At 40.5% G+C, this 25,361-nt stretch overlaps 1 protein-coding gene and 1 long non-coding RNA gene across 3 annotated transcripts in view; one reads left to right on the top strand and one right to left on the bottom strand.

Annotated features, from left to right (window-relative positions):
* The window catches only part of LOC104694081, a 52,326-nt gene that overhangs the window by 20,444 nt on the left and 6,521 nt on the right, over nucleotides 1-25,361 (bottom strand). The window lies entirely within an intron of this gene.
* The window catches only part of LOC104694222 (von Willebrand factor D and EGF domain-containing protein-like), a 170,396-nt gene continuing 156,469 nt past the window's right edge, over nucleotides 11,435-25,361 (top strand). The window contains exon 1 of the mRNA XM_039555503.1: nucleotides 11,435-11,618. Coding sequence (XP_039411437.1) covers nucleotides 11,522-11,618 — 97 coding nt within the window. The 5' untranslated portion in view covers nucleotides 11,435-11,521. The remainder of the gene's footprint in view (nucleotides 11,619-25,361) is intronic.

Genomic DNA, 25,361 nt, shown 5'->3' on the forward strand with positions numbered 1-25,361 from the left:
ATGCAGAGAAATGTGGTCAGAAAGGTTGAGTGAAACTTAAGAGCTCATCACAACTATCAAGGAATTATTTACCTTGAGACAACGGAGAGGAATCACATTGCTCAGTACCATAATGTCAAATTAAGAGAGAGATTATTGTAACGTTGCCAAAATATCTCCCAAATAAAGTAGGGAGAGGATGTTTTCAGTTCAGCTGTGGAATGGTCACATCTGAACAATCCTGTGAGTATTTTTGACCTGAGTGACCTTCAGGCTGTGACCTCCAGACTCTGCTTATTATATCCTGTAAATAAAGTCAGGGTGCTGCTTCTCCTGGTGCAACTGCTTCAGAGAACACCACGTGGAGGAAGGAAATCTATTTAAATGCAGTGTTACAACTGGGTAATCTGAAACAGTTCTGTGTGCTTTGTGATAGCTTTCTTGCAAATACCAGCTTCCAGAATTTTTTTCCCAGTTTTTTGTTTTAAAGTATCCAGTTTATTTTTGAAGTGCCAATTTAGCTCTGCCATGCTTTGTATTATCATCAGGGCAGGCTGCTTTAGTTAACCCAGGAAAACAATGTTTTCTGGGAATGCAAACACTAATAAAGCTATTGGTGCAATAAATTATTTTCTTTTGTATGGAGATCAAGTAATTCAGTGCTTACTTCAGAAAAGACAATACAACACATATTGTGAGTCCATTAACAGCAACAACAAATCTTTTCTGGCTCTAGAGGGAGAATTAATTATTTACATGTTTCTCATTAACTTTTTACCTACTGTTAACAGTAGGTTTTTGAAAGAATCCCTTTCTGTCTGTGATCAAAGTTTTCAACAAGCCCATCTACAAGCAGCATATTTAGCCATTTTTAATTACTTGCAGTCTGTCACAAAATGACATGAGCAATTTGTAGGCACTGCTGAAATGCTGCAGGTATTCCAGAAATTCCTCACGAGTCTTTTTGAGAGGCCAATGCTTTCACCCACTGCCCTTGATGTGCTGCTGGATATTGTGTGAATGTTAAAATACCACCTATATCTTGTCTTCACCTTAAAAAATAATAACAAACATCATGAGGGACTTGAAGCTGTCTGTAGACTCCTGCATGGATCTGGTGGTCATGGATTTCTCTGGAGTTTAATCTCTGCTTTAGCACCTCCTGGTAGAACAGGTAGTGGAATCGAGGCCAACAGAAAATGGTTCATACTGCTATTTTAAGGAAAAAATTGCAAGTTTTTGCAGCTAAACCTGGGGTCACTTTTGGTAAGACAGTCTCAGAGAAACTTGTGATAAAAAGGTCTTCATAATTCACCTGAAAATCTTACAGAATCATTAAAATTCTCAGTAATTTCAGCCAAAGAAATGGACCAAATGATATTGGCTTTTGGTACCGTTTTGATTCATCCTAAAACAGAAAGACAGAACTTACCCAAATATATTTCTATTTATTCATTGATTTAATTAACCACTGAGACCTTCATGTCTCTGTGAGCTTGTGCAATTGAGTCTTTTACTAATTGATTTGCCTTCCAAACAATTTAAATAAATAATAATAAAAAAAAAAAACAAACCACAACAGTAGAGAAGGTTAATATAATGGGAATTATATTCTCAGATTTACTGATTCACACTACAGAAGGAACCATGCCTTCCCAAACTGGCTGTTGAGATTCCTTTGCATCATGGATGTCCCTTTTTCCCCAAATGCTCATCCCCAGTGCCTGGCTCTCCAGGGCCAGGAGGATCCTTACTCAGGGGCACTGAGGTGGGGTTTATCCAAAGGCTGAAAATGTGGCTGCAACAGTTCCTGCTCCATGAAACAGCCAATTCCTTCTCTGTGACCCACTCCAAACTCAAGGAAGCATTTGTGATGTGACAAGCCAGACTGTTCATTTTGCAGGCATTGCCCAGCACCAGCTGCTCCTGAGGAAAGTTCAGCAAACTTGGTAAGGAGCACTGGGGGAATAACAGAAGTTTCCTCTTCAGCTGAACAGTAGTTTGTTCATATCTTAAATATTTTATGTCAATTATATACTCAAAAATGCTGTGAAAGGTCTGTGTAAGCTCTTGGTTTTCATATTGGTGTTTAGCCTACATTAAACACTCACAGAAAATTCAGTGTTGTCTAAGGCTATTGAATATCACAGATTTAAGATTTATTACCAAAGGAAATTGCACTGAAAGAACTTACTGGAAACAAAACAAAACCTGTGACTTGGTGATGGATGACTTTGTTCTCTAATCTTACACCAATTATTTAACAAAGCATTTGTTACATTTGACTTTAGGCCAAGCAACGACGTGAGTTGACATTTTCTAGAATATTTAAAAGAATTGACAATTTGCAATGCATTAGCAAGGCCAAAAAGGAGCAAAGCACATTTAGATGGAGTTATAAAATCAGATACCTTGCTAACTTAGCCAGTGGTATTTAGTCATAATTTAGCAATTGATATTGAGTCAGTTCTACTGAGTGTGTAGCAAAATGCTGTAACAAAATGAATCATAAGCTCCATGTCCCTTAATGCAGCTTACTGAGTTAACTCTTCAGCAAGATGCCATTACCTGCAGTGATTACACGTTCACAGCATGGGAGTCAGAAGCAAATCTGGCAGGTGCAAACATCTGCTTCTTTTTTTATAGCTGCAGAGAAGTGTCCTGTAGCCCAGTGTGCTTCTGCTTTGACCAGAATTTTATAAAGCTCTGGGAATGCTGGGGAAGAAAAACAAGCTTTCCTTCCTCCTGTGCAATTTTCTGAGGACTTATTTCACTTCATCCAGGTTTTCTAGCTGGGTTTGGCGGAATTTTTGAAAGGAATTCTGCCGACCATTATTTTAGGCTAATAAATAATATTAATATGTGCTAAAAGAAAACACTGATCTGAGTGGTTTTTTGGGGATAACACACACAGAGCAGGTCTGTCTTATTTGCATGGTGAGATAATTCTGAAAATGTGCTTTGAGCTGCTCTGGCACCAAACTTGAATCAAAAGGGTCTGGTCAGCCCTGTCAGACCACTCAGCCAAAGGTGAGGGGAGAGTTGGGTGGGATGAAACAACAAAAATCACTTTTTCTACACAGCTATTAGAGAAATAGCTGCTTTAATGGCTTTTCAACCATTAAAAGGCAGAATTAGAGGCTGAATTAGAGTTTTCAATTAACAAGCTGTCAGCTGTGTAAAACCCATCAGGTGACACTGAGGCTGTAAAATCCAAACAGGTAAATGTTATTAAAGTCCCTAATAAAGTAAAAATGTTTTTCCTTGGGTTTATGTAAATAAATACCAGAATGCTTTTATAAGATTGGTTGTGATACACCACTAATTTCATGTACCTGCATTGCAATGGTTTGAGCCATAATAAAAAATAAAACTGAAAACAGAAAAATTAGGTCTGCTGAATTTGTATTGTTTTCATGAACCTCCAGAAGAAGAAACTGCAGAATTTTTGGGTGGTTCACAGCAAATCTCATGTTGCCAGTCAAACTGAAAGGGTAGAAAAGCAACTGGAGAAGGAAACAACAGGAATAAATGGCTGCAGGCAAGATTTGAATCTTATGAATATTAGAAGCTGAGGGCCATTGCACTGAGGGTGAAATGTCCCTTAAAAAAATGGCTAAAGCAGCTAATCCAAAATGAGGTCATAAAAACGTCAAAATGGACAACAACAAAAAGTTAGGGCAGAAAGAAAGGAATCATTCGAAAACTAGCCTGAGGGAGGTCTGTGTGCAGTGTGAGACAGCAAGGCAATTATTTAAGAGCAGCCCATTATCTACTGCCCAAAAAGCCACCCAGGTTTGTAACACAGAGTTATGATTCCAATTTATGTGATATTCAGAATGAATACTCACCTTGGTGAAAAAAACCCACATGAAATAAAACCTATTCTAGACCCTTCATTCCCTCTAAAATGCTACTGGTCCATAACAATAAATATTATTCCATTAGTTTTATATTACTGGGTTTTCAAAGGCAGGGGAGTTAGAGGAGATCTCTTTACAAGAGATGAATTTAAGAGACAACTGTTATTTATAAGAGCTGAAGTAATGTGTTTGGAGTGCCTCTGTTTTTATTTAACACTTGCTTTTTTCCCCCTCACACAATTTTCTTCAGAAAAATTCAGTAATGAATTAATTTTTACCCGTCTCAAAAGATGAAAATCTGGATTTTACAAAATGTGTGGTGGAGAATACTGAATGGAGGAAGCCTTGTGGAAAATAAATTATTGGGCTGGCTAGAAATTGACCCTTAGCTCCCATGAAGTCTTTCGGAGCTCTGTTGGAAACTTGCTTTTCCTGTGGGGTGATGTGTATAAATCAGATTGAGTTCACTGAGAGCAATGAAGTAAATATATCTGAGAGAATACAGCACTGTATTTCCAACATTTCTCTGGTTTCTGGTGTTTTCAAGGTGTCCACTTAGATGTTTATGACTGTATTAGCAGTAAAAAAGCAGAGATTTTGAAAACAGTGTCTGTGAGAGGTGGAGGAGAGTCTCCCATCCACAGCTGGATTAGGTGCTTATTTCAGCAGCTCCTGTTCCACCTTCCAAGACAACCCTAACCACCAAATCATATATTCCCTACATACCTTTTCTAATAATTTATAATTTAATAATTTTTAATACATAAAACAGAGGCTTATAAGGTATTCCACCGCCCTTTTCTTCTTAAAATTGATGTATTCTGTAAAATCCCTAAAGAAGCTTTAGAAAAAAAGCGAGAGATAAGCAGGGAGCAGCAGGTCCCTGTGGATGATAGCTGAGGTGCTGTGGCTGATTTATAGGCCTGGAAACTGTTTGCAGTGCCCATATTATACTTGTTCTGGGGATAAAGAGAGGATTTAATTCACTAGTTCTATCAATCTGTTACCTTTCAAGGCAGTAAATTCACTAAATTCAGTGAAAAAAGCAATTCAACTTCATGGAGTTGTTGTTATAATATATCATTTACTGTATGTAAGTACCAATAGCACAAACATTTAAAATCATCAAAAGAACTATAAAGAGATGAAAGAAAAATGTTTCAGAATAAATCTCTGTCTTTTCCAAAGCAATCTATTCTGTGATAAGGTTATAGAGTGAAACATATGTCACTGAGAGCCTGTCATAAAATTCTTATTTGTAATTGCAAATGTTTTAACAAAATTGTTAAACCTAATTTCCTATTTGTGTATGACACAGGCTGGAAGAAGGGGGGGAAGTTTTAAAAACACACTTTGATGCCTTGGTTTCCTCTACAGTGGTGCAGTGACGATTCTCCAGGGGATTTCTCAGGGATTCTGAAACAATATATTATGGTGAGCATCCTATGGAGGAACCTAACTGTCCTCCTAAATCTGCTGGGAAGCCTGTCTCTTAAGGCTTTAGAGTTAATCTGATAGTGATGAATATTCCTATTAGTACTTATATTAACCCTCATCTCTGAAAACAAATGATATTTGCAGTATTTTTCTGTCTTGAATGAATGTGGAAAGGCAATTGAATCAAATCAGGTGAGTGATCTACACTGCAATACTCACATTTCTCTGCCACTTGTTTTCATTCACCCAATAGCTTTGCCATATTTTACATCTCATACCATTTATATAGTATTTTCAGTACAGCTCTGATGGTTTTTATTTACTCCTAGCATCCCTGGCCTGTTCTGGCATTCTGAAAGCCTGGAAGAGGCGACATCTGTGTGGAAGAAGTGGCAGCCACCACCAGGCCTGCCCGAGAGGAGCCCTGCCAAGGCCACAAGCAGGAATCGAGCTCTCTTTGAACACAGCTGCTCACACAGACTCTCTTACAAGATCAAATTGTAGCAGCCAGGATGGAAAAGGACGGTGAAAGAAGAGATGATGGATATATGCCAGTTCCAGTGCTGGTTGTATTCTGTTTTCAATCCAAGCCAAATTCCCACCTTTTGTAACTAAACCTGGTGGTTCTGCTCTGACTCTCACTATTGCCCCTGGCTGGAACGCCCAGGAGAGGATTAGCACTGTGCTGGCTGGCCTTTAGAGTTTTGATTTCTTCAAAAGAGAAAGGTTGCAGGAAAAGGCTGAATGAAATGGTTCAAGGGATGGGCAACACCTTTCCACTTCATGCTTTCCCACTGCTAATACTGATGAAAACCTCCTGTGGAATGTCTTTCTGCTGCCTTTTCAAAGGAAATTCTTTCCTAAATGGAAAGTTCACTCAATGGAATAATTCAGTCTGAAAATTTCCTGGGCAATAGTGAGTGCATGAAGGCTATCAGTAAACATTTCTCCTCCTTTTTATTACTGAGCTAAAGTAAGGGAGCAAAGCCAAAAAAAAACAACTTCCATACTTATTAATTTTGCAGAAAAATTATCAAACTGCAGTTTGTTTGTTTTTTTAATCATGCATCCATTTCACTTAAGTTGCACAATAAATGATGTTTGCAGAGGCTGAAGCAATTCCTTGTAGAAGGAATTCAGGCAGCCAGAGCAGCTCACAAAAGTGAAATAAATACTGAGCTGATCTAGGAAGAAGAAGAAGAAAAAAATGTGTCTCTTTCATACTGATTTTGTGGAAATCATATGCTTTTCTGAAAATGGATTCTGATGGGAAATCACCAGCCAGTTCCACTATACATATTTTATACATGAGTGTCCTGTTTATGAATATTTGGTAATTGCCAATCTCTTCACATAGAGTAATCATTTTTGGCTTTGAGCTGCTGAGCAACAACAACCATTCTCAGACACGTCTTGGGGCACTCTGGAGCAGAGACGAATCTCAATGTGATTTATTTTGACATCTCTGCAACAATTTGGGGTTTTCCGTCAAATAAGGAGCTCGTATGAATATTTCACACATCAGCCATGACTGTGCCCTGGCACCTGGCAGAGGTGCCATCCAAGGAGGGCACTGAGAGGGCCCTCTGCAAATTGAATAAGGGCATGCTGTGCCTGGCTAAAGTTCAGGTGGTCAGCGCAACACACGTGGCAAAACAGTGAAGAGAGAGAAGCGGAGGCTCCTGCCCCTGCACAGCCAGGGTTGAGAGTGCTCCAGGTCGGGTCGGGGACCACATCCTCCCTCAGTCCATGCCAAGGGGCACTGCACTTACAAGGAACTGATTTATTGCCTCTAATAGGTGCACTTATGCTGTCTCAGAGCCCAGGCACTCATGCTCTTGCTGCCCTGAAAAAACCCGGAGATAATCTTTAGGTTCCTGCACTTTATCTCTGCTTTAGAGTTTGAAGTCCCATATTTTCATTCTCTGGCTAATGAGGAGTGATTCTCTAAAAGAGTTCTCTCTCACACAAGGGAACTGGGAGCTGACAGATAAATACAGCAAATGATCTAATGTAGAAATCATTCTCTATAATCCCAGAGCTCTGAAAAGGGGGATATGCTTATATATAATGAATTATTACCCTAAAAATCACAACTAGTTCTCACTTAAAAGACGAGCTTGGTCCTGTAAATTACATGTAGCACTTCTTGTATTATTTTCTAAAGAACCAGCAATGCTCTGTTCTGTACACAAGGACCCAAAACAGAGGAAAACATGAGCTCTAATCACTGTATGCCCACTGTTTATTTCCCCAAGGTGGGCATAAGCTGAGATGAAGTTCTTCCCATTCAATGTCATCTGTGCAGTCCTGAGGTAAGAGATAAGGAGCAGTTGTTTGGGCTAACAAGGTGTGTGAATACTGTACTTTGGTGATACTAAGATTTTTGGCATCTCTCTAAAATATATAGAGAAATATGACTAAAAGAAATAAGGAGAGAGAATCCCAGAATTGATCCTCTTCTCATCCCTGTTAGGAAAATCCTTTGGTGGGAGGGGTCCTCCCTGGAGGCTGCTGGGACTCAGTTAAAATCCATTATACCAAGCTTTCCTCCTGTTTAGAAGCTGCAGAAAGGACTGGAAGAATCAGAGGACACAGCCAGCCCATACCAACAGAGAGGGGATTGCCCTGGGAGCACAGTGAGTTTATTCCTTGTCACTGGACTTGGCAGGCATTTTCAGTCAGATGAAAAAAAAAACAAACAAAAATGGACAGAGGAGGGGTTTATCATGTGAAATGTGTAAATTCAGACTTGCAAAAAAACCCTTTATAGTGAAGACATCTTTTCCCTCTGAAGGATGCTGTCCTACCAGGAAAGTGTGTGCACGGGCAGGGTCATGCTCTCTGTGTTACCTGTGAATAACAAATCTCTTCTCTGCCTAGAAAGCCATGCCAGGGGACAGCCTCATGTTAAGGGTATTCGTCACGGGAAGCAAAAGGAAATAAAGGATTGTACAACTCCCTGCTGGCTCGAGAGCAAAAGGAAACTGCAAGCCACACTCAGTTTTTGAGAAGCAGAACATGAAACACCCCTCTCCTTTCCTTCCTGGGGCTGCCCAAGTAGAAGGACACTTCTACCTGACCTTCAGAAAACATGTGAGCAATGGGATTCACCACTCAAAATTCCTCAGTAACCCAGGTCTTCTGCAGGAGACTTTCAAACCTCCTGCACTGACTCTGGAGCCTGAGCATTTCATCCTTGGAGCAAAGGGTCAGAAAGCCCCACCTTTGGAGGCCTTTATGTATTTGCATTTTTATCATTGTGTTATCAGTTCCATCCTGACAGTTACTTCTGCATCTGAAGAAAAAGGCAAAGATTGTTGTTCTTAACACTCTTCCTACAGCCTTCCTCCTCCCCCTGCTAATCTCCCAGGCTGCTCCATCCTCCCCTGCAGAGCCAGCCCAGCTCTGACATGCCAGGAGGGATGTTCAGGCAAACACTGTCTCTTTCTTATAAAGTGAAGACATCTGAATACTCAAAATGTGTATCCAGCAGGCAACTTTTGGCCAACTCTGAAATGCTGCTGCCAGCTTCCAGCTGTGACTTTTGGCTTGTTTTATCTCCCTGTATCCATCCCGACCATTGAAAATTAATTTAATACTGGAAGGTCTGGTGTCAGGGGTTCAATATTGTGTTGTTCACAGTGAAGAGAATTGTTTCAAGCATTCACTACCCACACTTGACTGCACCAGCTTTCTGTGGAGTTTCAGGTTCTCCTCTTATTCAGGTTAATAACTGTGGAAACTCTGAGAATATTTTCCAATATTTTTATGCGGGTTCTCCACAGTTCTAGTTTCACATTATGTTTTAGAATGATGTTAGGTGGAAGGGAGAAAGCAATGTCATTCTTTTCTTCCGAAGTCTGTAAGGTCTTGTGTTGGGGTGGGAGAATGGGATATACCTCATTGTCTGAGCTGGCATTGTTCGTCTTCCCAAAATGAAGGGAGACATATTCAGCCCAGGGAAACTTCTCACTTGAGACAATGGAAAGCTTCAGTTTCATCCTTGCCACCCTCAAAAGCTCCCTTTGATTAAAACCTGTTTAGGGAGAACACAGATAAAAGGATAAGTAAGTCTCCAAAACCTTCCCTTTTTGCCTGTTGCCCTGAATACCTCCCACTTACTTTTTTTTTTTTTTTTGCCTGATTACTTTTGTTTTCTGTAAACAGACGACTAAAAAAGGCTGGATTGATTTTGGAAAACTCTCTTTTTTTGTTGGAAATTGGTTTGACCACCAATATTTTGGCAAGCATAAATCTCACCCCTCAACAGATTTCAGAGCTGTGCCTTTTAGGCCAAAACTTAAAGTCAAAATCCAACTGGACCCCTACCAGTGCATAGAAACTGCCACAAATAAATTCAAACATTAGCTGAGAAAACCATATAAAAGTAAGAATTGCATACTGTTAAAAAGAAATGAGTTTTTTCATTTCTAGTATCTTTGCACTCAAGAAATGGACAGAGATCTCTTATAAAAAATATCAGAAATATTGGACTTGGAGTCTTAATGATCTTGAAGGAATATAATCTAAACATCAGTGAAATTAATGGAAAGACTTCCAAAGACTCCCAAAGGGCTACAAGTCAGGCCTATGAGATGGCTAATCCAATGAGACTAGTAAAAGCAGAGATTCTGCAACATCAAAATCCAAATTCAAAATTAAGAACAAAGATTTAGAAGTTTCTGCTTAAATAACCTATTTTTTCCTCAAGGAATCCAGTGGTAAAACTCCTTGAGCAACGTAGTTAAGCCAAATGAACAACTTTTGGTACTCCTTGGGTATACTGCAAAATACTTTTAATGGCTTGGTGTATGCTTTTCCATGAAATGCTCCTCACAGTGATTTGTGTGGAATGTTTACAGTCTTGCATAATATTCTCTTATCAGACAATTCACAATATCCTCACTTAAACAAGCAGACACAAGATAATCGAACTTGACAAGTCAAAGAAAAGGCATTCTGGCAGGTATGGAAAACACTGAACAGTGGGTGGGGATGCAATATTTTCCAAATAAAACACTGTGAGTGTAAATATCAGAGTATAAGACGTGATTCAGTAGCAAATTCCTCGTTTCGCACTGAGGTGGCAACATGCATTGTCATACAATAAACTGTTCACACGGACTGAAAGTAGGAGCCACGCAGGGCGTTTTGAGAGCCCAAACTCCAGAAAAATGTGATAGTGCAAGCTGAGTGATGGAATTCTTTGCCTCTGTGCTCTGTTCTGTTACTCTGGCTGGTGAGATGACACTCTGAAAAGCGCCTCTCATTTTTTCAGGCCCCTCACACGTACGCACAACAGCTACGACTGCAAGGATCTGCAGTCAGTGCTGCCTGGTGCCTTTTCCTGGTCTTAAAATCAAGAGGCATACACGGTTAGAAGGGGAAAAGGGATTTTACCTTGGTATTTATTTTTAAGGATCCTTAGGTGTACACGTCCAGGTCATATGCATCGAGATGCACCCCACCGAGTCTATCTCTGTGTCTCCTCCCCCCAACACTGGGTATAACATTATAGGTTTTACTAATTAGCATATCTATCAAAGATTCCCCAATAAGAGGCTCAAGTGAGCCCCCCTCCCCAAGGAACCTTCCCCTGGATGGTTCTATCTTAGTTTACAGAATGTTCTCTGGAGAGGACCTTGGGGTCTGGGGCACACTGATCCCTGGCTACAAAGCCTCTAAGATGTTGAGTCTCTCAGCTTGACAAACAAGTCCAAGAATGTAGGCAAAAAGCACTGGGAATACAGAAGTTGTAAAAAAGGTATAACAGGGGTATAAAAGAAATGGCAAAAATCTTCATGGCATCAGCCTGCCTCAAACCCCTGAGGAGCAGGCATGTTTGCACCCCTAATTGCTGTGGGATCACCTCCCACCAGCGGGGCACAGGCTGTCGTGGCGCTCGGTGTGTGCGGCCGTGGCACCGGGCGTGCAAATCCCGCAGCTGCGGCTGCAGCAGCTGCAGGGACACGTGTGCTCTGTGTGTGTGTGGGTGGGAGGGGGAGTGTGCTGTGTGTGTGGCTGGAGGGCTTCCCTCCTGGAAATTCTGGGATTAATGACACATTAAGCCCCTCTCCAAGAGAGTGGACTGAAAAGAACGAAAGAAAGGGTAAAAAAAAAAAAAATAATAATAATTGAAACAGGCAGGCGGGCTGATGGCTTTTCCTGCAAAGTTTAGGACTTCAAAAGCTAACTTGTAAGCAACTGCAGATGCATGGATAAAAGCTGTCTTGGACACTATGCAGCAGCCCTTTCCTTTCCATCAGTATCTCCAACTTGTTGCCTACCTCTGTTGGATTCCCTTGCTGGCCATTAGCACTGAGTCAGCGACATTAGGTAAGGATTTTGTGCTTTTTAATTACATGATGGTCGTTTGGGGGATAGAGTTCATGTGTATTTGAAACTGAGATGATCTTGTTTACGTTTACTTTTGAATGTGGGTTAGAGTGACAGAGGGCTATTATTAGAGAGTCTCCAAAGTAGGATGGAAGTAAGGTTAAAATAAACAACTAAAGTAATGAAGAAGGTCACAGTGAAAGCCAAGCACACAGCACATGATGTATATTGATCATTACAGGACATTCCCTCTCCTTTGTTACTTATTTTTTAATAAAAACCTGTGAAAATTCTTACTTCCTACTAGAAAAAAAAAAGTCAAATGATTTAAAGAATATACATAACATTTTCCCATAAATGGAATGTATGAAACGGACCATAAAAGAAAAAAAGGCTTTAAAATAACATTCTATTCCTCTAGGAAAGAATTATACACACCATATATCAGAGAAACATTGTAGATTAGTTAATTACACATATAATAATCATACACAGCTATAAAGCCTCTGGCAATAAAAAGTTCTTGAGTAATTTCTCCGCTACTGTACACATTAAATGTAAGTCTTGTTTCACTGTAGCAGAGAGTTCGAAGGGGGCATAGATTTTACATATGTGGCTTGTTTATACAACTTTATTAATTGAACACAGGAATACATTGAAAAGCATGTGAGACATTATTCAACTAGTGAAAACTGAGTTAATAAAAGAAACCGAGAAAAGCAGCCTGACAAGAGTGTAGTGCTGAGAGTAATTATGGATTCAGCTTCGGCAAACTCTGCAGAGGCACTCCCCTTTAAAGGAAATGAGCTGTAATATTTTACAAAATTTAATCCTGGTAGAGTTCCAACTGGTCTTGACAGTGACTGTCAGCCACCACTCATTAGCTCTATGAAGATAAAACAATTTAGAGCCCTCTTCACTTGAATATCAAAGGGTCACCCAGAAAGTTTTGCAGGACTAACCACAAAGAAAATGACCTTATCGCCTTTATCTTCAAACAATGCCTTTAATTTCTGAAACCTTTTGAAGGGTTGCCAGTTTTATGGAGTGTAGCAGCTACTTATCTGATAGAACAAGCTTTTCATCAGGGGGAAACGACCTTTTAACTCCTAGTAACTGAGTAACTGTATTTGCCACTGAATTTTTCTTACTGAAGGTAATATGTATAGACATACTTATTAAACTGGGAACACAAAACAAGAATTAAGTATTGTGCTGTCTCTTAGGTGATGCAGAAGGATTCATAAGGGTTGTTGTGGGGTTTTTTCATAGAGTGAACTTGAAGTAAATGAAACTGCTCAAAAAAATTAACATTCTGACAGATTGTGTTGTGACATTACAAGGATCCTAACAGAGCCATATGCTGTTTACTTTTGTACTCTAACAAACCTACTAATCCCATAAGAATTTAATGGTGAATAAGGAAGATCTGACCAAAGAGCTCTTCACAGATCCCTTGTTAAAAGAGAGAAGATGAAAAAGCCCTTTAAAGAACAAGGAAGAACTTTATCATCTTCTGCAGTCTTATTTTAGGTAATGAAGCTCCCAGTGACTGAGGGAATTCTCAATATTTGGGGTTTTTACATCATTTCCCGTGACTGAGGAACACAAAAGGGTTACCAACAATACCCATAGCCTGTCTCTGGTACCAGACTAAGTAAAGTATCAGGGACAAAAGCAACTCAGTGAATCACGGATGTGGGAGGGCTGACACAACACAGAGCCTGTCAGACTTTTCTCAGATGAAATTCTGTAAATAAGTCAATCAAAAGGAAAAAGACAATAGATTTTTTACAGTGGTATTTTAAAGAAAAACATTTACCTTTAAATAGATAACATCACCAGCGAGATGGAATTTTTTCCCATCCCCTCTGGAATCTTTCATAATGTACAACTGAGAAAGTTTTTAATTTGGATATGAGTTTGCTGCAAAGGCACCCTTGAAGCTCACGAAATCCACTGGGGTTTCACTGCAAGGTGTTACATATGTAGTAAACTCAGATACAGTTGTTTGCAAATTCACTCCTGTGGGTTTCCCTCAACTCTGAAACACATAAGGAAAAATTTGAGCATATCCAGAGGCGAGGAAAGAGAAGAGAGAGGATGGTGTCAGGGGAAGGTGAGGCGCCTACAGCCAGCGTGGAAAGATGGTGTGTTTTCCAACAACCCAAGGGGTCTAATTTGATTTCAGAAGTGGAAATAATCTACCATGGCAAAAATCACTCAGTATGTCTTGCAATTATATGAGCCCTGGCCTTGCTTTCCACAGAAGAACGAAATGAAAATCAGAGTATCTAATTTGCTTTGTGTTCTAACCACAAGCAACCCATGATCTCACTGTGAGCTTCTGCTGTAAAACCCAAGTGCTCTGGACTGTCCATGCTGCAAGCAAAAATCTGCTGGAGTTGAGAAAACATTTCCCCATGAGTATTTCAAAAGGAATTACTCAAACTGTTCAGGACTTTTCCCATTTGCTTGAAGTATCTGCCACAGATGACAAACTCTCCCATCCCTTGGTCAGACCTCAAACATTCCACACAGATCCCCAGCAACCCCTGGAGCCCCAGGGCTTCTTCCACCCTCAGAGCCCCAAGCAAAGAGGGCTGTGACCACCCCAGGGAATCCCCAGGATGTGAAATCCCAGGCCTGGAAACAGCTTACAGGGATCAAGCTCTCAGGCCATGAGTGGGTTTGGTCAGACCATTCCCATACCTTTGGAAATAACCCTGGGATTAATCTGGCTCCATGGCTTTGCTCTGTGGAAAGCACAACAGGCATTTACACACAAACAATAACCCACTGAATGCTTTCCTATGGAAGTAGAGCCAAGGCTCCTGGCCATGACAAAGAAACAGTGACAACTCCTAAAGGGAGAGGAACAACCTTTACAGTGTGTTTCTCTCCCAGCATTATTTTTAATCATCAAAAGTCATTTACAGGCTAATATTTTATTTCCCTCGTATTAAATTTTGTCAATATCAAGTACCCCTATAGCCTCACTGTCTGGAATTATCACAGAATCACAGAAGACTTTGGGTTGGAAGGGACTTTAAAGATTTCCTAGTTCCACCTCCCCTGCTACAGGCAGGGATGCCACCCACCAGACCAGACCACTGGCCCAAATTAAGCCAGTTTGTATTTTTTAAACTAAGATTGAAATCTGAATTTATCTGATTTTGTGCTGTCAAAGGGAAGCAGGCTCTGTACAATGATTTCTGCTTGCTGATAACTTTTTTGTTCTACTCCTTTTTACTGGAAAGACAAAGGCTGTGCCACTTCAGGGAAAGCTCATTCATAAGGAAGGCAAAATCAGGCACTGTTGCAGTCCAGGGGTGAGGGAACCTCTTTCACCTTAGTTTTTGACTCCCCTGACCTGTACTGATATGTCACTATTGGATTTTAGGACTTTGAAATTTTCAGGGAAATAATTTTTTGCTCACGTATTTACCTTTTAATCTTCTGATGAAAATTACTGATCGTTTTCAAACTTATACAGGCTTAAAGATATGTTTGGTGTGAGAGGGCTGCCTTTCAGCTGCATCTCCCAAGGATTTGCCTATTTCCCACTGACCTGCCAAACGTGTAAGCTGTTTAAACCCCTTAACAGCTATTTATTACTCTGCACTGTGCTAAAATCGAGAATCAATTTATTAGACACTGCTCATAACAGTATAGGACATTCACAGCCAAAATGTTTCCTTTAATGGTCCAGTTCCTCAAAGTTATTTTGTCTCCGAATGCCAAATCTGAAGAAGTATTGTGCACATCCAACTTCCCTGGCAATCGATAGGAACCGCGAGGAGTCAAGACAAATCAGTGTTTGCTCCTAAACTGACAAGACAGATCACTGCAGAGAGGGAGCATCATCACTCTGCCTTACAGATGGGATGGGGACGTGAAGTGGCTCAAGGTCATGAGGAAAATCCTTTGGTGAGGCTCAGATCTGTACCGAGGCCTCAGGAGTCACAACACAGCCCCATTAGCTCTGGCACGGCTCAGAACTAGCACAAAAGCCAATATAGTAAATTGGGGTGCAATAAAAATGCTCAGCCTCTCACCATCTTCCCTGTAAACCCTGAAGTCAAATGGCCACACACAAACTCAAGGTGTTTCTGTACACAAAGTATTTCTGGTAGGTTTTAGACTGCTTAACGTGTTTTAGGTGGCCAGTACTTGAAATTCCCCCAAATTCCCTTTGTTTTCAATGAGAAATGATCCATTTACCTCCCAGAATGCTACAGGTACTTTATCATACAAATATAGTAAAAGAATAGAAGGAAAAGTCAACCCTGAATTAGCTTCATTAGAGACAGGATTTCTTTTCCAATTTTTCCTACCTCATCCTAGACCACTTCTGTAGCCTAAGAAGATAATTCTGGCTTTGGAAATGGCTCTTTCCTTCCAATACATTTCCTCTCCTTTCTTTGTGCCACAGGCTTGCTGCCTCAAAAGGCTGGGAGTATTGTGGAAGTACCATTTTGTTGATTTTTCACTGGGTTTGTACTGCACCTCTTTGAATTGTTTCCTGGCAGAAGTCCTGGCTGCCTTGAGGTTACTGATTTTGTCAAAAAATTTGTTTTCCTGGAAGATTTGTACTGACTTTTTTGCTACTTTCTTCCTGGATGAAGTGTCTTGGCACCTAACAGAGGGAAGTTTAGTGTTGGACATTGCCAGTCCACTGCAGAAATGGATATTGTCTTTAACACGGTTTGCAGCGCGTTGCTTGTTTAATGATTTTGGAGTTTTCTTCAAAGTAGTATATTTTACCTTCAGTTATGACCTTTATTAATGTCACTGTGGCAGCTACATTACGTGTTTTGCCTCAGGAAGAGATTATTTATAGTGAAATCTGAAAATACAAGGATTAGACTGAAGAATATTTTTATCTGCCTTTGAAACAGCAATAAAACCATGTGTTAGTGCATGCAATTGTTTGTACAGCTTTTCTGGGAAGAGTTTTTTACGTTAAGCTCTTAGGAGATTTACTTAATGAGAGTATGTACTCATTTGCCTCTTTCTGACACATCTTATTTTGATTATTCCAATGTCTATTACTTTGATTGCTGTGTTCACACTGCATGGCATCCACAGGGAGCCGCGAGGGAATATTCTACATACTGAAAGGGAGAAAAAAAAATTGATTGCCTAATATAGCTGAGGGATTGTAGTAGTCTGCTCTGCTCCTTTTGCTGGTTTTATATTAATTCATCGATTGAGAATGAGTTTGCTTATTCCCCCAATTTTTTTTTTTTTCCCACAAAGCAACTTCCAGGAGCTGGATAGCAAATTATCTACATACCACAATAATGTAATGCATCTCCTGTGGTAGCCGAAGTGTTTTACAACTCAACTGTCCCTTGGCAGCTTTGTGTGCTGACTGTTTCAGTAAATGCCCCCTCCTGCAGTATTTTCTAGTCATTTCAGTAGCTCCTGCCCTTCCCCCAAACTGGTGGATACCCCAACTTTTCCTCCTCCTCATGCTAATAAGAAGAGGCATAACATCCCCCAGCCTCCCTTTCTCTCCACTTTTTAAATGGCTGATCAATTTATGTTCAATTTGTCTCAGAAAGCAAAAGTCTCTGGAAAAAAAAGTAAATCTAGAGATGATACAAAGACAAGAGGGTTCTCAGAAGTTCCTGAATAGCTCTCTAATGAGTTTAATGGTAAATATGAAAAATGACTCGGGATCTGAACCAGATAATTCCTTTACAGAAAGGAGCCTGTCTTATGTCAACATTTTCTTCCTTCTCATCTCCATTTGAAATTGTATTTTGCTGATGTTTGACCATCATGCAAACTTTTCATGGAATTTTATCTCACTGATTTCCTACCAGTCTATATGAAGAGAAAAGGAAGGTAAAATTCAGTCAGTGGCTTATTTAACATCTAACCTCATGCTTTGTTACTCATAACTTAATAATTAAAAATTTCTTTAGAATTAGCATTATTAGACTTCCCTGTATCCATTAGATGTGTTATTTGTTGATCTGGTCCAGGTATCAGCACAGACCAATTCACAAACTTGTTTCAGAGATTACTTTAATCTTCTTTGTCCCTTTCCTCCAACTATTTATTTTGTAATCAACCATGGGCTTGCTATAAAACTAGTTGTGTGTGACTCAGCCTCCCTCAACAACACAGCACAGATACTTTGATTCATTCAGGCTGCCTTATCATCAGCTCTGTTATTTTCTTAATGGACTAGAGGAAAAAAAAATATAAAAATTCACAGAGCTATTTGATCTGTTTTTCTATTAGATGTTAAGATTAAAGCCAGAAAAAAAAAAATACATAAGCAGGGTGAAATCTAATTAATTACTTAATTTTCTTTTGCAAGAAATCCAAGGAAAATGAGGAAGAGGCTATTCCCTACCCCGCTGTACCTGCAACTCACGCTTCAAATGCTAAAGTACATGGACATTTGATTTTCTGAATGTGTATAAAGCAGAAGAAAGGTCAAAGAAATCTATCCTTTTCCCTTAGCTAGCCCAGAACCATCCCAGAAGTTTTTTCCTCCAACAGAGCCTTTTGAGTGCCAGTGGACTCAGACACCCACACCCCATTAATTTTCTGAAGCATTTGGGCTTCTTTTTTCCTATAATATCATTTTAAAATCTCACTCATAATTGTTTAATATTAAGATCCTCCAGTTTCAGATAATTTTCAGTCTTTTGCCAGGTTTGGTTGTTTCAATTGATCATCCAACAGAAATGTGAAAGCAGATCGCAGCATTCCCCGTCTGGAGCAAAGATGCATTTGGTTCATCCTCCCCTCCCGGGGTGCAGGTCCTGTTCAGGGACAGGACCTGCCCTGTCACCACCTGTGGGTTCAACATCTGCCCAGACAGAGCAGACAGGACTCGTTTGTGCCCCTCAGTACATCCCTCCCTGCACAGCACCAGCACGGTCCTGCCCTCTCACACACCTCAGAGGAAGGCAGCTTTGGTGCTCCTTTAAGGGGTCACAGCCAAAGACCACAAGCATGTGGAAGTTCAAGACTGAGGACAGCCTTGAATGTGCAGGGATGAGGTTTCACTGAATCCCTGTCCCTGGTGTGTGCTTGTGTGAGGGCATTAGGCTCAAAGGTACTGATGTACCACAAGACAGCTGGATTGGGGTTGCAGACGATCCCAGCACAACCCATACATCTCCCAGAGGAATTTTACAACTCTTATCTCCTCTGGACATGATTGCTGCCTTGCAGTACAAACAGCTCTGACATAAATGATAAATCTACTACCCACCCCAGCCCCTCTCTGCTTCTTCACATCTCCCCAATAACTGATATCTTCATCATGAAAATCCCCCACAGTTATTCCTGCTGCTTCCTAATGTCTGTTATCCACTAAGATTTCTTGTTCTGTTTGCTATTACCTCTACTCTGCATGGGTGTGGAGACACTTCCTCTCTCTAATACACCTCTGACAATGCTATTCATCTGCTGTTTCCAAACAACTTCATCTTCTGGCTTAGATCTGAGCTTGCAGCTTTCTTCCTGAGAATACCAAGCACCCCCATTAGGCGCTGGAAGGATGTGAGGGAACCTAGAGACCTGTTCTTGGCCAGCCCCACACTGCTCCCAAGGGCCCTGGCACAGAAACACTCACAAGGGGAAAAATCTGTGCTGAAAGAAGGCAGAAGCTTCTTCACCATGGAGAAAAAATGGTGGCAGAGACCCTAAATACCTGTGTCCATGATGATTAGTTGGAAAACAAGCAGTTCTGGAAACAGAAAATCTGGGGTTTGTGGTAGCATCAGGTTTTATTTTTTTTAAGACCCTTAGCAGACAACTTTATGTTGTTTTCATTGGGGATAAATTGAGTATAAAACTAAAACACTGCAATCCCTAAAAAGGTGGCACAGGAGGCCACGTGGGGACCTAAGCACAGGAAACAACATTTTGGCCCCCACAGTTATCCCTGCTTCATGTGATTATCACAGCAATCAGTGCTGCAGAAATGCTATGAGAAAAATCAGGGTCACAAAAATACACCTCACAAATCCACCCATTAAGGGGGGGGTTTGCCTCTGAATTCCATCACCTCTGTTGTAGCCCAACTCCTCCCTCTGATTATCTGCACAACACCTTACAGGTTATCTGACTTCCCAGAGATATCCTGCTCCAACTGCTGTTGGTCCACACAGACAGGCTCTCTTCTGTGGGATTGCTTTAACAACTGCAAACATTTAAAAATTTACTTTTCCACTGAGATATAACCAGGAAAAGCCCGAAGTGTTAACTGATAGTCTGATATTTTGTTAATCACTACTGACAGGAAAGATGCTGTGGTTTAGGATACAGGAACTGGATCAATCTCTTCTGTCACAGACAGGTGCCCTCAGAACTGCTCCATCGATTATGCCAGAGAGAATATCTTATCTGAACAGCTTCACTTTCCATTAGTAACTAAATACATCTTGAAATAAGGGCTTTGGTGTACCCATGTGCTCAGTAGAGGTATAAATACCTGTGATGGACAGCAGCTTCAGTCATCCTATGGCATAATGCATATATGCTATTTACAAAAAACAATAATAAAGCAATTCCAGTACAGTTAGATGAGTAGGTAGACTAACCATCAATTGATCAATACACATTATTTTGATCAAAACCTTATGCCCAAGTGCATGAGCCTCCAAATTCCTCCCTTCCTAACACAAAGCCTGTACAACAAAGGAATTTGCATTCAAATTTCTAGGAAAAGTTTCATTAACAGCTTATAAAATAAACAACACTCAAAATTCCTGACCAGCTCTAACCAAAGCATCCTTTTTTTTTTTTTTTTAGAAGAATGAATAAGCTGAAAAAAAGTTGCAATAAATAAACTTCAATATTAGTAATGATACTTGTTTGTGAGTCCCCAGCAATGCAGAAAAGAGTGATTTATGTTCATTTGTGCTTGGGAAGCAATGCTTCAACACACCAATTTTCAACTTTTTTTTTTTTTTTTTTTTTTAAATCAAAGGTCCTTTTCTGCCAAAAGAAAGCCATGGAGTGCCCTGCATCCCTTATTGTTTAATGCTTAAGGGAAGGCATAAAGCAACTAGATATTTTGCATAAAGAAAAAAGGATAAAGTGAACTTAATTTCTGCTTTACAAAGTGCATCATTTTGCTAAAGGCACAGGACTCCTCAGTTTGGGAGGATCTGGAAGGGCCCTGGAGCTGAGGCAGCAGGGCACACAGCAGACAGGGATATATTGGAGTAAACTGTGTGAAGGGCTGGGGGCTGCTGGGTTATTTGTTACATGAACTGAATTCTGACATCTTTAGAGCCCTCATAACTGAAATAATATTTCAGCCTATCAGATATGCTTGGGAACACCCATTCTCTAATATCAGAGGCTCTGAGCAAGGGCAATCTATTCCCTGCATCCAGAGCAGGCAGCTGTGGATTACAGAGGCTGTTCTTGATCTTGCTCTGTATTCATATCCAATAACTTCTTCAAGGCCACGAGCTTATTCCTGCTCTTTAAAGCCACCTTAATTTCCTAAAGTGTTGCCTAGCACTAAAGTGCTCTGTTAAGCTGCTGCCATGTTTTTCCATTCTGGTAGAAATTATTGTTCTATATAGTTTGATTTTAAGAGTGCCTCCTGGCATCCATTTGGGGAAAAGGCACTACATAAAAGCAAAATCAATACAAGGGACAGTTATATTTCCTGAGCTTTTTCATTAGCTATAAAATATACACATTCAAGGAGGGAGGAGGAAAGAATGTCATTTCTACCCAAACTGAAGGAGGACAAGACAAAGCATGGGAGAACTTGCATAAATGTTCATTGATGGGAGCACAGACCTTTGCTGGGCAGAGGCAGATCTCTGCTCTCACTACATCCAAACACGCCTACAGACACTGGCCTCTCCTGTGACAGGCATTGAGCCACTGGAAAAATGCAGAAATAGATGTATTTTGAAAAGTGATGGATCTCTTGACTTGTCCTCTGTTTTTACAAAAGCCAAACTGACCACTGGCTGAATATTCACAGGTAAACTTTGTTCAGCACTAAGAATTTGGCTTGGCACTATTTTATTGTTCTTTTCTTCATTCTTTCTCAAATCCCCACTGATCTCCACCCATGTTATCTTTGCTTTTTTTTTCCCCAAAATATACCAAATATTCTTCTTTCTACCTGAGCAGACTGTCCTTGGATAAAGTCCTCATCACCTCATGAGATCTGTTTTCTAAGATTTGCAAGCAAAGAGCTGGAAAAAATTCTGAAAAGATGTAATCTGTATTTCTACAATTTTGAACTTAAAGATATTGCAGTAAGTTTTTATCAGAACCAAATCATTGCTGCTTTGTTAAAGCCCAGCTGTAAAATTGAAATTCAGACTGCTAAATTAGCCAGTGTTCTGACACAGGTTACCAAACCAGAAAGGCAAACATCTTCTTTTAGCCTGGAGTAAAATTTCAAATCACAGTATCTATTCAGTATCAGCATGCAATTATGGGAGGGAGGAATTGCACACAAGCTTCTTTTTTCCCCCCTCTGTTTTAATACAGGCCTTCTATAATGGCATTTTCATTAGCAGGAAATACCTGTTGACTGTAGAAAAATAATTTGTCTTGCTTTTTGAAAACTAAATTACCCTCTCTAAAAGATTAATTGAGAAATACTGTATAAATTCATAAGCATTCCAGGTTAAATAACAAAGTTTCCCTTCTTTCTGGTGACCCCTAGTGATGTATTTTGTGAGAGAGTTCAAGAGTAAACACAACAAGTTATTTATTCCTGAAACACAGATAAGGCATCTGGGAGATTTTATCCGTGTGATTTTGCCACTAGCCCATAATTCAGGGAACTGGAAAATAAAGGCCCAGAAAACTTATCAGTGTGTGAGTGTTGATTTGAAACCCAAGAGAAGCTGTGGAGGAACGTGAGCTGGAAGTAACAGACAGCATTTGTAGGACAGCCACTGCCTAAAACCAGTCTCTTGGGTTTAAGATACCATTTACATGACACGCTTATGTCATCAAGAAGCTTTAAACATCTCTCCCCATGTTTGTCTTTTTTTCTCAGTTTTGTTCTTTAAAGAAACTCCCATCCTGTTATGGCTGCTCTCAGGGCTCTCAGTGAGGTAAGATAGTGGAGCAAAAAAGAATTGGGCTGCAAAACTGGGGGAAAAAAGCAGAATTTCATTTTTATTATCAAAGATATCTGATACAGAGATCAAAACTTGTTTCAAGCCCCTTTCATGAGGATGCATCAGAAGGATGCCTCTCTCCCTGTTTGCCCGACCATTCTATTCTATGTCTGCGAGGCAGAGCTGGCTGAACATGTAAATCCAGCATGAGAGAGAGCTCCTTGCTGTGCACACGCTGCTGCATTCCAGGGAGGGGCTGGATGAGAGAGCAGGAGCCTCCAGCCAGCTCTGCCCTGCTCCTGCACTCTCACTCTGTGGCCCATACAAATAAGAGACATTCCTATGCCCGAGTCATTCTGCTTCAGCCGAGGATTGTAAGGGCAGCTTCAGCAAGAGGTTTTGGTGCTGTTGCGCTTCCTATCCCTATCCAAGGACTCTGCTTCCTTCCTGCCCTGCCCAGAGCCTGCCTCATCCCACCTACTCAGCTTCTGTTCGTTCTCCAGCTCCTGCTCAGTCTTTTCCTTGGAGATTTTGTCTCTCCCAGAACCCTTGTTCCAGGGGAAAGGGGTAGGAAAGCATTTCTTGCTTCATCTCTAATGACAACAAGATAGAACTTTACATTTTTAGCAGTTCTTTTGCATGTCTCAGCACCCTGGTCAAACAACAGAGTCTTGGTTTGATACCAGATGAAAATGGAAGAGTGTGGCTAATTTCAAACTCCTGTTACGACCCCTGCAATACCACGTTAAATTCAAGGCTGTTGGTCCTGTCCAGCTCCGCTGATTTTCACTGGGAACAGAACAGCCATACAGTGAGCAGAGTTTGGCTCATTTTCACATTGTAACAGCTGTCCTCAAACTCATTTTCATTAAAAAACATTGAGACCAGCCTTACATGTCACAGATTCCCCTTTGCATAGTTTTACATTTTTTCTCCTAAATCAAACTATTGAAAAAATAACATTCATCATCTTAATATTTGTATTACTAATGCAAAGGAAGGCAAGAAAATTTCCCTTCTGTTTTTATAGCGGAAAATTTATTGCAGCTTGCCAGGATCTGGAGTGATTAAGTCATTTTAAAGACATTTCTGTCTTCTGAAGTTTTATATTTGGTTAAAGAACACGTTTTGATTTTGTATGTGACAATATTTCTTCACTGTAATACAAATATTGCTGTCCTTCCCCAATGGGTCACAATGAAGTCAATAAAATATGCACAGAAGAAATGCAAGCAGCATTTGGCTCAATATAAAGATTGATAATGTAAGCACCTAAAAAAAAGTACTTTTTATCATCATAAGTCTCTCCTGGTTTTTTATAGTTTTCAGTGAGCAAAACAATCCATCATACTTGAACTTCATCCACATTCCTGGAGCCAACATTTAGTAAAAGTCAATTTTTAATTATGATATTTTTATAAAACTCACAATTTATTTCCTGGTTTTATAAAACACTTTAAACACCAAGTCATCAATATAAATTATGTAAATCTCGAGGGACCCCAAATTCATTAATCTGGCTGGATTTCACAGCAAAGCAGAATACAGCACAATAGCCTGGCTCTCCCTCCCATACCCCAGAGCAGCAAAGATGGGTATAGCAGCAAGGCACAGTGGGAAATCCCCATTTTGCTTTACAGCAGTGGGATTTTTAACCTTTTAAACAAAATGCCCATTATGCTTAGAATACCTGTTGCACTCTCACATTTGGGGCCAAAGGAAAATGGGTCTTTTAACTGTGAAAGGAGAACAAAGGTTCCCATCTACAGTATTGCACAAAGAGCGATGAACCCCTACTGCAACATACTGAGCTTTACAGTCAGCCTGTCCGTGACCCTGTGGCTATCCCATTCCTACAGAAAACCACAGCCAATGCTGCTGGCAGCAGAAGGAAATCTGCCCAGGAGCAGCAGAGGCCCTTTGGGAGCAGTGGTCCCGTGCTGATTTCCAGCCTGACTTTCTGCTTTGAAGGGAAACCAAAAAAAAGTCTCTCGTGCCAAGCCCCTTCCCCATGGCCTTTCACTGCTACGGCCCAAAGGCTGCAGAGCTGCTGGAATGGTCTTTGCCCAACCTGTGTGAAGCACAAACTCTCCTTTCTCCTTCCCATCTCTCGTTGCTGCTCCTTTCTCAGGGTCCCCCCAGCCAGGGACTCCAGCACTCTGATCTCTCCACACCCAGCACCTGCTCCTCTCAGTTAAGCCAGCTTGTCTGTGCCTCCTTTAAAACCTTTTTTTTTTGTTTTCCAGTTGTTCTCCCTTTTGGTGGCTACCTCAGTCCTTCCCAGCTGCTATCTCTTTAGGCACAGCTGTGCTGGCTCCATCCCCATCTGCTGGTAGCAGCCTTCCCTTCCCTTCCTTTGTGTGCCTGGACATCACCCATCACTCCATCCTTCTGGAGCTGATGCTGTTAAAGCAGCATTGAACTACAGAAAGGATAAGAACACAGCACAGGAATGAATAAGGATTATTTTTTCTCAGGCACAGGAGAGAGAATCACAGGATTTAGCCTGTATTCTTTAATAAAAAGAGTGTTTTGTGTGTCTCTATTTTTTTTTTTCTTTTAAAAGTAGGATGTGGTTATTGTCTGGGGCTCAGCCTAGAGGAACTAACATCACCCACATTCCTGTAGACCAAAGGGAAGAGGAACTTTTAGAAGGCAG

The sequence above is a fragment of the Corvus cornix genome, chromosome 7 (genome assembly GCF_000738735.6).
Source record: "Corvus cornix cornix isolate S_Up_H32 chromosome 7, ASM73873v5, whole genome shotgun sequence".
NCBI classification, from domain to species: domain Eukaryota; kingdom Metazoa; phylum Chordata; class Aves; order Passeriformes; family Corvidae; genus Corvus; species Corvus cornix.